The sequence below is a fragment of the Rhea pennata genome, chromosome 4, assembly GCF_028389875.1.
Source record: "Rhea pennata isolate bPtePen1 chromosome 4, bPtePen1.pri, whole genome shotgun sequence".
Lineage (NCBI taxonomy): Eukaryota > Metazoa > Chordata > Aves > Rheiformes > Rheidae > Rhea > Rhea pennata.
In genome coordinates, this window is record NC_084666.1 from 29,116,266 (window position 1) to 29,133,134 (window position 16,869).

General features: G+C 45.8%; 1 protein-coding gene across 2 annotated transcripts in view; it reads right to left on the reverse strand.

Annotated features, from left to right (window-relative positions):
• The window catches only part of LNX1 (ligand of numb-protein X 1), a 67,606-nt gene that overhangs the window by 15,339 nt on the left and 35,398 nt on the right, over nt 1-16,869 (reverse strand). For both annotated transcript variants that reach the window (XM_062574635.1, XM_062574636.1), the window contains exons 4-6: nt 10,107-10,309; nt 7,095-7,466; nt 2,587-2,721 (exon numbers count right to left, since the gene is read on the reverse strand). In XM_062574635.1, coding sequence (XP_062430619.1) covers nt 2,587-2,721; nt 7,095-7,466; nt 10,107-10,309 — 710 coding nt within the window. The remainder of the gene's footprint in view (nt 1-2,586; nt 2,722-7,094; nt 7,467-10,106; nt 10,310-16,869) is intronic.

Here is a 16,869-nt window from a genome sequence, read left to right on the forward strand (position 1 = left end):
ATGTTCAGCTACACCTTAAGCAAAAAAGCAAGAGAAATTCAAACTGACGTGCTCATACCATATGAAAGGCCAAATAACACTCCAGCAGTGATTGTATCAGACCAAAAGCCTACAGCGCTTGAAGCTAATCATGTCTACTGGCTGTACTGATCTACTGATCTATTGCCAGAGCATTTTGTCTGAAATGAGCCCTCCACTGCACACACACAAAGCTAAAGGGAGCTGGTAACAGTTCACAATTTTCTTCTTTGGCCATGATCTTCCCTGGAAAGTTCCCAAATAGTGGCGCTGGGCAGAAGCCCACAGCAGCATACCCTCTGAGGCGCTCACATAGCTTGCCTCCCTTGTGGCAAGCCAGAAACCTCCCCAAGAGCCATGGGCTCGCCAACAGAAGATGATCCATTAGCCTCAAAAGGACTATTGCAATGTCACCATTGGCTCTTCACGACCTGACAGCTCCCCCAAATAACACTGAGTTTACCAAGAATTCCCATCCAATACATCTTGGTAGAGGAAGAGAAAACAGGTATCTAGCACAGCGTATGGGAAACAAGTCATGTTCCCAAATAATCCCACGTGGTATTGATCAATCTGATCAACATGGTGGAGCTAGCAGGTGCTCAGAGCATCACCAGAAATCATACCGCAGTGACCTGAGCGAATCGCTGTCCTCCACGCATCTCCCTAAGGAAATCATTATTGCATTAGGGAGTAATGCCTTGCAGATGCATCATTAGATGGGCAGTATTTGCTACTGGCTAGCAGCTACCAAGCACCAACCCTGCAGCTGGGGATAATCCCATTCATCCAGTTTCACCTTAGCAAGGGCTGTGATCCTGCATTCATGCAAAAGGAAAAGTAAAGGCAGATGAACAGAGACTACCACATTTTCCTATACATAAAAATGCTGAATAAATATAGTTTAAAAAGGGGGGGAAAGCAGCTAAGAGTGGGTATTTATGAGCATTTGTAAAGGGCAGAGTGAGGCTTGTCTCCCGGCTGGCAGCTGTGCGCCCAGCCTGGCAGCTGGCAGCACAGTCCCGAGGTCCCCTTAAGGGAACAGTTGGCTGTCCATCCGGCAGGGCGGATTTATCCGAGCCCTGCCTGTCCGCCTTCCTGCCTCCCTCCCCGCGCCGGCGGGAAGCTGGCCCCGACCCAGCTCTCCCGTCGGGGACTCCAGCACGCTCTCCGCAGCCCGGGTGATGGATCCCAGCAAAAACAACAACTGCCCGCCGTTGTCTCCTCCTCATCTGCCGGCGCTGCTGCGGCCACAGCTGTACCTCCGCCTTTTGCAGACCACGAGACTCATGAGGGTTTGCACAAGCAGTGACTCTCTGAGAGATTAACATAAATTAAGCAGCCACAGGACTTTGAATTTAGTGAACTAACCAAACTCAACTCCTGCAGGAGTATTTTTGCATACGACCAAAATAAGTAGAATCTAATGTGATTACCTTTACGTTAAAGGTAATCCCAAGCCGCTTTCTTTCATCAAGAACACCTCCACACAATGGTTTGACTTGGTTTAAGTGGCAGTAATCTTATTTAAAATTACGCCTTTAGTTAATTCAGATCTCCTTTCCTGAGTGCGGACAAATCTTTACAACACCAAGACCGTGCTGTCTTGCCCTCAGCGAGGGAGGGTGTGTGAACTGTCCGATCCAGGCGGCTGTTTTCCACGGGGGGACTGTACCTGATTTTAATTTTCTCATTTTCCTCAGTTGAACAACAGCACCTGGATCTCTCGGTGCTTCACATGGGACAGCACACACAAAAAACTGCATACCCTGTCCTGTGTCTCTTGCAAAGAGTAACGCTCTGCAAGCTCAGGAAAAGGTATTTACAAGGCTGCTGCCGCGCTGTTTGCTTTTTTAAAACGCCCACGCGTTTGACCGTCAGATGGTCACGAGGCCTTGTGGCCCCGCTCTCTCCTTCCCGCGTTTCTCGTCCTCGCCCGGTTGCGTTTGCGGGAGTCGCCTGCGCAGGTTATCGTACAGAGCAAGCGCTGCAAGGCGCCGGAGGGTAAACGCACGCTGCAATTGGCTGCGGAGGAGCGGCCGGGGGGAAAGTCGAGCAAGCGGCGCAGGAGGACCGCGGTGCAGGCGGTACCTGGGGGACGCGGTGGAGCCGCGCTGCGAGGCGCGGGCCAGGCTCGGCACGGCCCCGGGGAGCCAGCGCTGCCGCCGGCAGCTCGCGGCCCGCGAGCCAGTGCCCAAAGTGGGGCAGCGCGCGGTTATCTTGAGAAACAAGGGACAGACTAGCGAGTGCCGTAATTTGCAGGCCGCTTACGGAAATTTCTCCGACCAGTCCGTGAAAGCTTTCTGCCTATAGACTTTGCTCCAGATGGAGAAACTTCAGATAAGCCTCTTATTTTCATTAGGTCGCACTGCGCCGTGCTAGCTCGGGCCCGCAGCCAGGTTTACGGGCGGTACGCGGCGTGCGAGCAAGACTGCCGCCCCCCTGCAACCCTTCAGCTTCCTCCCCGCCGTCCCACCCCAGGCCGAGGCAAGGCGGAAGCACCTCCCAGCGCACAAACAGCGAGGAGCGCAGGTTTTAGGTTCACGCGCGCCGCGGCCCCGCTCTCACCTTGCTGGGGCTGCTCCTCCCGGCGGGACAGGGCTGGGCGCTGCCGCCGGAGCTCCAGCCCGTCTCCTGCACGATGTCGGGGGGCTGCTGCCGGCTCTGCCGGGACACGACGAAGTGAACCTGCTTCTCGCTGGCCTGCAGGACGAGACACAGGGTAAATCCCGCGGCTCTGCTGCAATGGCCCCCCTCTCCTCCTCCTCCTCCTCCTCGGCCGCGGAGGATTCACGAGGCGCAGGTACCACTTCGGCTTGCTTGTTTGGGCTCCCCGCTGACATGGTTGCAGTGACGCAGAGCAACAGCATCGGCTCAGGTCAATAAAGACACCTAAAAAAATTTACCACCAGCTACTTAAAAACTCTCTCAAATATTTGGTGTTAGCACTCCGATAAATTCTTTTCTACTCCCAGTTTTGCTCGAAGCAGTGATCCCAGCCCAATGAGTACGGATCAGTTCCTGTATCACCTGCGTACAGCAGCACCGGGCAGCACCGTGCCAGACGCAGGACAGGGGCACAACAGCTACCGCTTCTGGAGGGGAACGCCAGAACGGTGACGTTAATTCCCTAGCCTGTGATGTGCTCGTGCTTTGGCCGGTCAAAGTGGGGAATAAAAGATGCAACGGAGTGCACCCGAGTGCAGCAAATAGGACAAATGTAAGGTAGCTTAAGGAAAAAAAAAAAAAAAAAAGTAAAACTATTTTGAGAGATAAAATGCTACTGGGCCAAAGCAGAGAGTGCGAGAACACGTGAGCAAGCACGCAGAATAACGGGGTTCCAGCTGAAAATTTAGCCGCGTTTCGCACCCTAGGAACAGGTACTGCAAAAGCAGCTAGCGCCCAGAAAACTCACAGTAGCGCTGGGACCTTTCGCAGAGGGCCCTCCTGAGGCTGCGGTGCGCGAGGGGCGCCGCCGCCGCGTTACGCTCGCACGCCGTTGCGACGGAGCTGCGTGCGCGCCCGACGCTGGCGCTACTAATTCCGCGGGCGAGCGACAATTTTCCGCGCTACTGCGTCAGCGCTGCCGAGGTCGGCCGCCGCCCTGGAAGCGGCTGGTTTAATTCCGCCCTCAGCGGGGCCCACGTCAATCATCGACCCGCCTGGGACGACGGCGGTGCACGGCTGCAACCGAGAACGGGCTGCAGCGAGTAAACCAGGGGTGCCAGATACGGACAAACCAACAGGCCGGGCTAAAAGGAAACGCAGAATAGCCTCGACGCTGTAGGAACATACTCAGAAAATAACCAAAACGATCCTCACCTCCCTAATCCCCCCCTCCGTGGGCTCAAGACCCGGTCGGCGTTCCGGGCTCTGGAGGGGAACCCGGCTCAGGCTCTGGCGTGGGGCCCCGCGAGCGGGGGAAGCCGGCACTGGCCACGCAGGTGGAAACCAAACCCAGCCTGAGCTGCACTGGTGAAATCGAGCCTCGCGCGGACAGCTAACAGAAACCAGAGGAGGCTCCTGGGATTTTCATTTTTACAGGTCGGTTCATCTTTTCTAGAGCCTGATCCAACATTACGAGCTGAGAGTTAAAAAAAAAAAAAAAAAAAGTTTTCAAAAAATGTCGCTATAATAATTTAAAAACCAGTCCCCTCCTCCCCCTCAAACCTTCAGCTTGAGTGCATGTTCAGAAAAGTGCTATTTCCAAGGAAGGTATCTCAGCAAAAAATGTGCATTTCCTTGTTACCTTCCCAATGGTTTGGGGTATGCTACTTTTTTTTCTTTCTTTTTTTTTATTTAAGCAGCAACTAAAATCTCCACAGCTTCTTCATAATATATGCATCTGGTACACATACATATTTTAAAATAGCTTTCTAGGTATTTTTATCGTGTTTATTGTAATGGAATATTAATTCCTGGACTCCAAACTCATCTGGTACGCGAAAGGAGAATGCTGTATCTTGGGAGAAAAGAAACCACACTAACTCCTGGTTTATAAAGTTTGCTAAAACCTAACAGAGCAATACAAGGCTAAACCTCCTAAGGGCATATGACCCTAAAAACCCAGAGTTTTCTCTAAAACAAACAACTTCAACTTACGCAACTTCTCTTTAAAACTCATCTGCTGCCACATGGTTAGTCTCAAAACTGGTTATTTACAAGAAGATTGTAAATGTGATTAATTCTTCGTAGAACGTCTAGCAAAAGTTCAACGAGAGCGTCTGTTGTAAAGTCACATTTGTCTCCAGGTCAGTCAAGTCGAGCAATTTCTCAGAAGTCCAAAGAATTTTAAAAGTTATCCAAACAACAGGACTAGCTTTTGTATTTACCTACTTCCATTTAAAAAAACAGTAACACAGTAACATTTCTACTGATTGGAGCATTAATTGCTGTTTTGCTCTGACCTCTCCCTCCCCTTTTGCTACTTACGCTTCCCCACAATTCCTTCTCTGCTATCTACGATGAAGCAATAATTAAAAAAAAAAGAAATGAGGGTAGTTTCAGGGCTAAATACAAAAAGCAGCTGAAACGCTCTGCTTGAGCAGAGCCCCGAGCGGCGGCGGGGAGCGCGCCGAAGCCTCGAGCTGGCTCGCCCCACGCAGGCGCCCGCTTTTCGGGTACCTGGCTCCTTTCCTTGTCGCCCCTACGGAAAACGGATGAGGAAGGCCACGTTATTTAGGTTACAAGCCGTGGCTAAAGGTAACGTGATAAACGGGATGCAGCGAACGCCCAAGCGTTACGATGCCGGCACGCTCCTGCTTGGCACTTGGGCGCTTTCTGCATTTCGGTTCTCGCGACTGAGCTTATGAACAGCCAGACACCTCATCCACTGATTAACAGCTGCCCCACGTATGCTAATGTATAATTGCTGAAGGTCTGAAAATCAGGTACTTTTGCATTTATCCATTATTTAGAAGTCAAAACTAATCAGATTCCACAGAAACCTGATGTTCTCTCAGCTGTGCTCAGCATAATGAATGAGGAAAACAGCTACGGGACAAGGTAAAAATCACCACCACCACCTTTAATGATTCTAAAATGAAAGCTGGTTCTGTTTTTTAAAGAAATCAATCCCATATCTGAAGCATCCTGTGTTGTTAATTTGTAGATTCCCATATACCACAAGTGACACACATTTAGGTCTCAACAGGCGGGGTACTGTTGAGAAATCAGAGGGCAAAGTAAAACATGCCGTGTAAAAAGCAAATGCAAAACATTTGTGGCTTCAGTATAATGGTTGTTCTCTGGTATAACATGCAAACAGGAAAGGCAAATGATAATTGATGAAAAAACATGACAAAAAAGACACAGGGTCCGGGAATTTTGTGCTAGGCAAATGTGATTCATAGAGCTCACATCAATGCAATGTAATCCTGGCTGTTTGGAAACCTGACTCTGTCCTTTGATGGACATGTTGTTTAAATCCCCAGAGGCTGGTGTGCATTTCAAGCATTATTATAAATAACATCCACTCTTTGGAGCCCAGTAAGAGCTTTAGTTGCACTTTTAAACACTTGTGTGAGAATAGCCTCATTAGTCATTTTTTCCATTTCATCTCTAGGCCGCATGTGTTTTTTGCTTATGAAGCAATGTTGCCTTGTTTTGCAGCCGTGAGGAACTGTTCCAAGAATGCCAATTTTTTTAGAAAGGGTTTCACTCCAGGCTTTGTTCTGCTCAGAGAATTCACCCTCTCCCCCTTCCGTTCCCAGTCGGTGGAGCTATGTAAAATAACCCAGAAAGATGCTGCACAAGAATTTCCACAACTGGTATTACCGAAGTGCACACAAGTCTGTTCCCCAGGCAGAGCACGCTCCTCTCGCCTCCATCTGAGCATGGAGCTCCCACTTCCAGATGAGCTGGCGAATTAATCTTTAGCTATGCTATAAACTCTTCAATAAAAGCTGGTTACAGCCATCTCTGCATCTACGCTAACAGAGGAATCCTTTCCAAAAGATGCGTTGGTTCAAATGCTTCTTTAAGTCTAACTCATGCTATCCTGATTGTATCAATGTGAAATGGGGAGAAGCCAGTTGGATTTGACATCTTGATACTGAAGCACATGAAATTCCTCAATATGTGAGCACTGCGCATTCCTCCAAACAAAATGTAAAACTGAACAAGGACTGCTGTAAATATGAGATAAAGCAACATAATATGCTTTGCTTGGCTTTTTATGTTGAGGTTATCTGAAAAGGAAACTACTAAGATAGGCTGTAAAGAAAGGAACCAACTGGAAATAGTTCTGGTGGGAATTTGGAAGGAAAATGACACACAGATACATGGAGAATTTGCACTGATCTGTACATTACAACAAAGCACCTCGAGCGAGCCAACTGCAGTAGGTGTCACTGTGAGATAGTTCATGCCTGTATTACAAGAAATCAGATTTTAGAGGTGTGAATTCCCCGCCCAGTGTGGTGGAGGTGCCCTTTCCCCTCCCCGAGATACACTCCCATTCAGCATGGCCTCTGCTTTGGCAGAGCCATCGCGGCGGATGGTGAAAATACGCTGCCTGGTTTTTGCAATCGAGTTAAACGAGTTCAGCAACCGGGGTTAAATTCATCGTGACAAACCTGTATCAGCTGGGCTGCACTTTCCGGACTGCCGTAGCGATGATCGTGCCCATTGATAGCTAAGACGCGGTCGTTCTCCTGAAGCTGTCCGTCACGGGCGGCCACCCCTCCTTCCAGCAAGTTGAAAACAAACACCCCGGGTTCGTCTGCCTTGCGCACCAGCTTTATCCCCAGCTGCTCGTCTGGACTGCTTTTGTTCAGAACAACGTGGAAACTGTCATCCCTGGTGCAGCGCGCGTCGAAGGGGGGGCCGCCGCTTCGGCAGCGGTACCGCTGCTCTCGGAGCACGGTGAGCCGCAGCACGTGGCAGGGCTGCTTCAGGACTGACAGCGCGTAGTTGTGGGGCACGTTTTTGATGTCCATGCCGTTTACCTGGAAGAGAGCGCCGTAAATCCATAGCGTAAAGACCACCTAATCTGCATCGGCATGGTGGACGGCCGCGCTGTTTACACAGATGTTCTTGCACGAAGCGACGTGCGCGACTGCAAACTGTGTCGCACGGGAGGCCAAGTTTGCATTACATAACAGCTGTCCCCCAAGGAAAGGACACAGCGTGCAGACGCTTACTGCTTTTTTTACCCTTTTCCCCTGATGGTCTCCAGACATAACTGTTGTTCTTCAGCTTTATTATTGCTCTTCCTCAAGCTGCAATATCCTTTCATACATCTGAGTTTTATTCTACTAGCTTCTGATTTCAAATCAGCTTGCCAGCCTTTCCTTTCACTCCCACCACTTTCTTGTTTCTCTGCTTCCTTATCTCCCAACCACTTTAGTTAAAGTTTAGTTAGGTAAAAAAAAAAAGTTGTGTCCCATTAATGAACCTCTAATTAAAATGGAGAGGAGAGCCCGCAGCAGGAGATTCAAACATCCTGGATGTTTGGCTAGCAATTATGCTGATACACCTGACCAGAGAATGTGGGCTTTTTATGTTTCTCCTTGTTTTTCAGGTAAGATTCACCTCAGTAGACTATAAAACAGCATAACTGACACTTCTTTGATTTGACTGCCAAAGAAAAGAAGAACTTCCAGTCAATCCTGCCATGTCTGCGTGCGTAAGGCTGACTAGGCATTGTGTTTTATCACTGCTAAATGAAAACCAGTTGTAAGGTTGTAATTCGTTGCTGGAAAACCTGAATCAGACAACTTATTTCCATGTAGTTTTACGTTACACAGGTTGAACCATTTAAAGATTAAGAAATGTCTCCAAAATGCAACAAAAATGTTCCCCAGCACAGACAAGAGTGGCCCACTTGGGTTTTTTGTAATGAACTGCCTGGGTGGTCACGACGGGGCTGTTGGCACTGCAGCCTGACGGTGGGACGGCACCTCTGGAGACACAGCTGAACTAACTTAAAGCTAGCCAGCGGGGGTGCTGCAACAGTATAAGCTGCAACGGCACGGGACTGGGATCGCCAGGGGTCCTCAGTAAAACCCTGGGAGGGCAGCCACAGCCCCAGCCCCGCAGCGGGGAGCCGAGCCAGGCCACCCCGCTGCACTCACGGCTCTCCTCGCCAGTCTGGATGTGCCCTCAACGAAGGGTTTCTGCTCAGCGGTGCAAAAAGCCACCCCGAAAGGCATGACCCAGGTAACACTTATCCAGCTCTTAGTGGAGCTGCAGTTTGGAGGTGCGTTTAAACAGGTTACATGAAGCATGCTCACATGCCATCTACAGCTCTCGTAGGCTTTAGCCCAGCTAGTGCCACTCTGGTTAGCTTGGGTACCACCACCAGGTACCCGCATCACGCCGACACAGCCGCGCGAGCCCACGATGAACCCAGCAGGCTGTTCAAATGCTTACCCTTAATCTGGACACTTATGGTGAGCACTCTCTGGCCACTCTGTCACCGGTATTTGAGCTAGCTGGTCTAAGCTGCTTTGGGTACACCTGAGCGTACAGCTGGGCCTTTGGCTTGCAATGCAAACGTATCTGTGCACTCAAGCCACACACCACTGAGCCATCGCAGCACAGAAGGAATGGAGCTGGTATTTTCTGTTATTGCTCTCCCCAGGACTGGTATAACTCAGCGTCTTTGCAGAGATCCACGTTGATGGGGCAGCCGAGAATGCAGTGGTCATTCCAAAGCTATTGCTCAAGCCACCGCTCACAAGAAACATGATTTTTAAGCATCTGGCCTAATTCTTGTTTGTCTGGTATACATTTCTATAAAAACAGGAGTAGAAGTAGCAGCTGACAGCCTCAATGCTGTTCAGGTTTATTCTCAGAGATTTCACCTGTGGCTGCTGATGGAGCAACACTCACAAAAACCAGAGCAGACAGTGTCTCACGCAGTTTGGGCTAACGCCTCACACGTGGGAGCTGAATGCAGAAAGAACTTAACCCTGAGGAGGCCCCTACCACCTCGCCTGGTGCAAGCGGGTTTAAGGCAACGGAAAGTGAACGGAGATTTTAGCCCACAACACTCTAGAAACAAACAGAGCGAAAAGCCCAGCCCCTACTCTCAGAAAAAATTTCTGCAGTGGCTTTTTGAAGCTTGATCCTTCCCCCTATCTCCTTTGCTCAAGTTTACATTGGCACTTCTCGCTCCTCCACAGGCCGAGTCCTCACTCTTCTTGTCTTGCTGCTACAAAGACCCTGGGGGAGGTTGCGGACCATCGCCAACCAGGCGATCGTGTCTCAGAGCCATTTTGTACGAGCACCAGAGCAATGCTCCACCTGGTGATTTCACAAAAACTGGCTCAAGGCTCAACAGCACTGCTGGCATTACTAGAAATGCCAACACTATGCTGCGCTACATCACGTTTTGGGTCTACCCTGTTCAGCTAGGATTCAGGGAGCCTGATATTGAACGGGAAAAATAAAAAATCAGTGAGCCTCAAAAACAGTTGAAAGACATCCTGACAGCATGCAGGGGAACTGAACCTCTTTCTGCGTATATTATTCCATCCACACAAACAAGCAACACCACAAATCTCATCTGTATGATCTACTTTGCACTGCCTTATTTTTTGTTAGGATACTTCTTTTTATCTTTTACCTCCACAGTACTGTACCTTTAGTATCATGTCTCCGGGCAGCAATCTTCCATCTCTGGCAATTACCCCATCTCGATAAATATGCTGAATAATAATGTGACCCAAAGGAGTCTCACTGCCTCCCACAATCCTAATGGCCAGGTTTTCATTGGGATCAGTACGGTTGATCTTAATGCAGGTAATTTCGCCATCTGGAATCAGGTGATACAATCTGGGAAAACCTGGAAATGCACATTGTAAGGGATTTATTTGAAATCATAGCTTTGCATTATTAAAATATGCACCATACAACTTCACGTATCTGCCAGTTATCCAAACTAGGTTTTATGCATGGATGTGGTTTATACTAAGTAGGGAGGAAAGGAATGTGTGTTGCTTAGTAGACTTTGAGGACTTTTTTTTTATATATTATATAAATTTATATTTTTAATATATTCAAACTTCATTTTTCCCCCCACAAAACACAGTCCCAGACTTTTGGTGTAATCCAGACAAATGAAATGTATTTAAGAAAAAAAAAATCCTGTGCTAATTGTTTAAGGGAACAAGATACACTTTTAGTGACCAGAGACCCCTGAGGACCAGGCCATGGTTCTTTACTGGCTCTAGGGCAGACTGGCACCATCTGAGACACCTCTAAGAAACTTCTGTGGTATGGCAGTCCCTGCTGTGGTGGGCTGCAGAGACTTCTCAGGGGCACCTTCTCCAGCTGGACTCAGCAGTTACTACTCTATTTTCCTCCAGTTTTGGTGCCAGAGCAGAAGATGGATGCTTGGTTTGTGACATCCAAGGAAGCATTTCTTTACCTTCAGCTAATAGAAAGGAAAAATCTCTTGGACTACCTAAAGAAAATAGTAGATTCGCTATCAGACTGCAGTCCTTTCATGACTGCTTAAACTCTATGAAGTAGAAATAATTGGCTTTTACTGCAAAGTGTCTGTATTAAAATCACAGTACATTCAAGGTGTCTGAAGGGAGAGGAAAGTTCAAAGAAGATCTGCATTAGACAAATTCTGTTCCAAACTTCAGAGAGGCATATATGCACAAGCAAAATTATTGCTGCTGACAAACCAACTGTATCAGATCTAATACAGGCTTAGTCCACAACCTAATTGAAAAAAACAAGTTTAAATGAACATGCATCTGCTACCATTGGTATAGGAAGTGACATTTCCCCATTATTGTCCACAGCCTGGAGAAATATAACTGCAGACTTCTCGCCTTGAATAAATACAACTAGACTTCAGTGAGGCTGGATGGTATTTTCTCCCCTCTGTAAAAAAATAACAGGTCATTATTCTTTGGTACGGATTTCAGTTCAGGACGTAAGTGTGCCAAACTGTAAGTGTTTGAACAATCCCATGCAGCCATCGGTCTGGTGCTGTGCTCAAACCAAACACTTTAAAACTTTGCTGAACTGCATTCCTCATGTACAGAGAATGAACAGCTTGATTTTTAGTAACAGTCAATTTGTTTGGAGGAACAAATTTATTCGGGAGCGTCCCTGAATGCTGGGACGTGTTTTTCACATGCTTTATGAACCGCTCGGTAGAAGGGAGCCGTTCTGACTGCTCAGCTGTCGAGGGAAGACCTGCTGGCCCTGCCAGTCAGGGCAAGGGGAAAAGGCAGTTCTGGGGTGTGTGCGGAGGTCCTTTTATTTATTTATAATGCACTGGAGAACAGTATTTTTTTTCCAAACCCTACTTTTCAACTGACATGTTTGTTTTAACAGCATGTCACCACTATTTTCTTTCCTTCCAAGGCAATTCACATCCAAATTCAAAGTCCAACTAAAAGCACCAGAGAGTTATCTGGTACAGGTGTATCTGCCTGTATCTGAATCCCCATAGCTGAGAGAAAGCTTTTGAATTGTTGATACCGGAGTCCAAGCCAAAGTCTATGTGAAAAACCTGTTAGTAGAAAAATAAAGTGCTAATATTTTTTCAATAATCTATTTTAGAAGTACAGAGATTGCTATTGAAGAGTAGTAAAATGTTAAATGAAAATTAATTAATAGAGCAGTATCTAAGATAGCATAATATTTTCTATTACATGAGTACTAAGTAACAAACAAGGAAGCTACCAGAAATTTTGGGGAAAGAGAAAGGAGGAAAGAAAGGAAGGGGAAAAAATTAAAAACACTTCATTGCAGCCCTTACCACTTCTTTGATCTTATGCTCTTCAGGGTGGGAAGCTGTCTTCCTTCACATCTGTAAAAAGCACCTACCAGTAGCACAGACCTGACTTTGTTGTCTTACACAGAGTTAACAGGCAATAAAAGCCTTTCTAGATAATTATAAAGACTTCATTAGCCTAATATCCAACTGTTCATTTAATTTACTCTCCTGTAGTAGCAGTTTCTGCTCCTATTCCAATCTACTTCAGTTCTGCACATCACTTCAATGTCACAGGAGCTGGTGTACTGCTGCCCCCCCCAACACTCCTATTTTCTGAACATTATTTGCCCCATTTGTTTGATTCTTTCTACCCTGCAGGGGGGACCCACACTGCCCAAATGCAGGCTTCTAACCCAAATGCCTAATTTGTTGATCTTGTTGGTCAAACTTCCTTTATAGCCCATGGGCACCTGAAGAGAGCGATACAACCCAGTTCACTGCTAAATCTCCTTTGCTTTTTGCACTTTATTTTGCTGCTAATCTAACCTCTCTCTACTGCACCTTAAACTCTCCCCTTCTCCATATAAAAAGAAAGAGCCAACTAACTCAGATATCTCAGTTAGGTGCTTAAGGTCAGATGACATAGCTGCTACTCAAAAAATCACCGCAGGCCTGGTCCCCACATCAGAATAAGTATTCCTCTTTTACACTCTTAGTGTGGATGCAAGGGAATATACACGTGCAAAAGTGCAAATCATAATCTGCATCCCCCAGTTTTATTCTCTGCATAGAAATGACATAAATAAGTATCTTAGCAGATTTCGCAAACTACCAAAGCGCTCTAATAGCACTAACTGCTCAAATTTTCCCTTGCATGATGATTCACCTTGTGTCCCAACAAACTACTATTTGACTCAAGCACTCATTCTCCCATATCTCATTCCTCAAGCATTTTCTAAAAAAAAAAAAAAAAAAAAAAAAAAAAAAAGTCGCTTTTCTTGGCAATGGAAATGTGTGGCTTGAACAAGCTGCTGACACTCTCATGTTATTCCAATCTGTAATTATCCCAGAGCAAGATTACAGCAAGTCCCCACAGTTACATCAGGTTCTTTCTCTGCTCCTCGAACCATGCCTTAACTGGTTTATTAAGTCTTGCAGTGGCACCTTGCTTGCTTTCAACGTGACTTCATGCAGATTCCTCAGAAGAGTTTTTAGTACCTGATTTGCTTCTCAAGGGTGCAGTCGGCAAAATATCTTCCCAAGACACAGCTTTTTCTTGCCAGTGTGCAGATCACTAGATTTCTCTTTTTATATCAAGCAGAATGTACTGTTTCACCTCCTGTCGTCATGTGATTTCTTTGTGCTCTTTACAAAATATAATTTGCAAATTGCCCCATTTTCTCCTCACACGTGCCAAACAACCAAAGGTCTCTCAATTTCTATCTTCATTAAAATATTGCCTCTTAATACTTCATATTTTCCTATGAAGTGTTATATCATATTTTTGTGGTGTTTGTATCATCAGCAACTGACACTGTAGTAAGCTAAAGACAAATACCTATTTTGATAAACTAACCATAAGTTTGACAAACTAAATATATAAAAATACATTCTCTTTAAACATGAAAACACGATAATTTTTTCATTAAACGGTCTGCACACTTTGTGTGCAGTTTGATCAAAACCTACGTTGCCTATTTTAGGATGATGATACGCACGGAAACGGTGTCTTCACCTTGCAATTTTCTAACGCAAATACTCTGCCGCGAAGAGGGGGCCCTGCTCCAGCAACCAGTCGCATACAGGGAATGCCCCCGGCTCGGCAGGCCCCACCAAATTCAAGGGGCTCTGAATAGGCTCTGGGCTTTTACCATTTACACACACACTTGTTGCACGACTGGAGCCTCAGTCCGCACGTTCCCCATTTTCCAGCCCTTATAGTCTTAATTAGCATTTTCTGTTCTCTTTGACCAGGTTTTCCGGAGCAGGAAAACCCTGGAGTATTGCATACCTTTCTTTACCATTTTATATTTCCAGTCCTTAAATATCGAAGAGCTGCTGAATCTAGAAAGAAGTAAACTCTCTGTCTTGTTTTTGATGGTTCTTGCAGATTTTCCCACACAGTGCTGTGTTTTTGGCATCGGGAGTGGTATGGTGCATTCTGAATCTGTCAATAATAATAAAATGTCATCTGCATTCAGGTATATTGTGTGTACTTTTTCCTCAAGCAATATTTTGCTTATATTAGTGTGCAATTTTATTGGTATTTTTACACACCAATTACAGTAACAAATAACATAGCAAAGGACAGACTTACACATTAAACTCTGCTTGTCTGGTACGATATAGGCGTATGGAGCATTCATTACACATTAGCCACAAGACTGTAATATGAAATTTTAAGTATGCTTAATATTTTATCCCCACAGTTTATTTTACTTAATGGTAATTTTCCTTCACGTGCTCAGGTTTCAACTGCCTTGTGCCTGCACTGTGCGCATACTGACAGTGTTGCCATCAGAGTAATCTCTGCCTTCATTCCCGTGATCAGGCGTGACAAAGCTCTGCATAATGTCTGCTGTGATGCCTGAGTCTAGCTCCATCAAAGGTGACTGTAAACAGAATTTTGTGCCCCAGATTGCAAGTCCTTATTCAGCCCAGGAGGCCTGACTCATGTGAGTTCCCCGCTGAAGTCAATGAAACTTTGCATGACTGAAGACAACCCCTAAAAATAAGGTGTTCTGCAGGGCATCCACTTGTGCTCTCTGGCACCTGGTTTCCAGAATTAAAAAATAAACAGCTTGTGTAACCCAATCCTGGGAATTTTATGCATCTGTGACTGTCATATGCCCTTGTGTCCATGTGGGACTTGGTTTTGCACATCTTCCCTTCCAAACTAATTTTCATTTAGTGTTCAACTCTCCCAGGGCATTACCATCATTCTGCAAAGAGCAGCATTTGATTCAAATTCTTTCCACTGATTCTCCAGGGCTGTTGGTCTGATTCAGGAGGATGGTAGAAGGCGATGCTAGCTCTAAGGTCTTTTCTTGCTTCTGGACATTCTTCTACCAAAGGAGTCTCAAACAAACTAAAATGAAATTGCTGTAGGGTCAAATGTGTCTTAAAAGAATTGTGGTTGTTTTATGCACAGCAGCTTATCTTTCTGCAGTGGAGGAAATGCTGCAGAGCCAACGTCTTTTTTTTTTCTTTTTTTTCCCTAGAAATCTTTTGCCTTGTTCATTGTCCTAGATCAGTGTTTCGAACCAGTTCTGTAAAATTTCCACCAGCTGTGTTGAGAAATCTGAACTGCAACTGAATCTGAACAGGAAAAACGGGAACCGGGTGTGATGCCTGCAGGGTGCAGCCTTCCTCACGTGAAAGCTGGGCTGCTGCTGTCTTGTCTTTGGGCTGTACAAGGAGTCTCTGCACATAAGGAGTCTTGTAGAGCCATGCAGTGGATAAAAAAGACACTGATAGTTCCCTAAAGCCATCTGCATTTCACTTACCTTCTTTTCTTCATATACCTTTCTTCAAAATAGAAGTATTTATTATATATTCATATACATATATGTGTGCGTATGTGCACATATATATAACACAACAGGAATCAGACTGAGCAGTAAGAGCGCGATACACCCACACAATATGAGAGTTTGTTGCGTGTTCCTGCCAAGGCTTCCTTGGTCTCAACCACTGCAAAGCAATAACAGATGGTAGCACTGCAACAACTAGGATACTAAGAAAAAGAAATTTGACTTTGAGCAACATTTGACATCCTCAAGCAATAATAAATTCAATTTATTTTACAATGGCTTAACTGCAAAAAGGAACTGATGAACACTTCTGTAAACCAGCAGTACGGCTCCCTACTGTAAAGCAGTGCAAAGGCTTCTGTAATTGCATTCCCAAATCCTTTCCCCCTAAAGTGCTAGACAGTGTACAACGTGTGTGTGCAGATCAGGTTGAGCAGGAGCACGTGGGCCGTCTTTCCTGGAAGTGAATTTCAAGAGTGTGATGCCAGGCTGAGAGCACAGTGATACAAATAAGCGCAGAAGCAGTCTTTGCTCAGAGGTATTTTATCATTTTGAGTAGATTGTCAAGGTCATAAATGCATCAGGCACTGGAAGGACGTCCCTGTCGCCTTCCCTCGCTTCTGAGAATGAAACTCTCTTTTCAATCGTCCTAACTTCTATTTCAGTTTTGGAACACTACTTGTAAGCGCTGTCAGTGAGCTTACTCTCAGATAAATATCATTAGCTTCGATGCCACACTACAGACAAATACTTTTTTGCCTGTGATATTGTTTAAACAAATTAAGCCACAGGTTCCAAATAGAAAAGGTGAAGTAATCATCACAGTAAAGAACTGCTTCCAGGTAGAAGACAGTATAAGACTGTAACTATTCCTCTGCTGCAGTTATAATAGAGACATATTTGCCATGGTATACCATATTTTTCAGTGTCCCTGGGTAGCAAAGGTTTTTTTCCAAAATCAGTACTTCATTCAGCTTTCAAGATAGCAGAATCAGGTGTTATTTGGACCTTGTTCCTTCCACGTCAGGAATGATTATTTTGACAGAACATCAAAGGACATATGTCTGGAAATAAACTGTGGCTAATCTGACAACTACAGAAAGACTTTTGTATATTATTCCATTAAACATC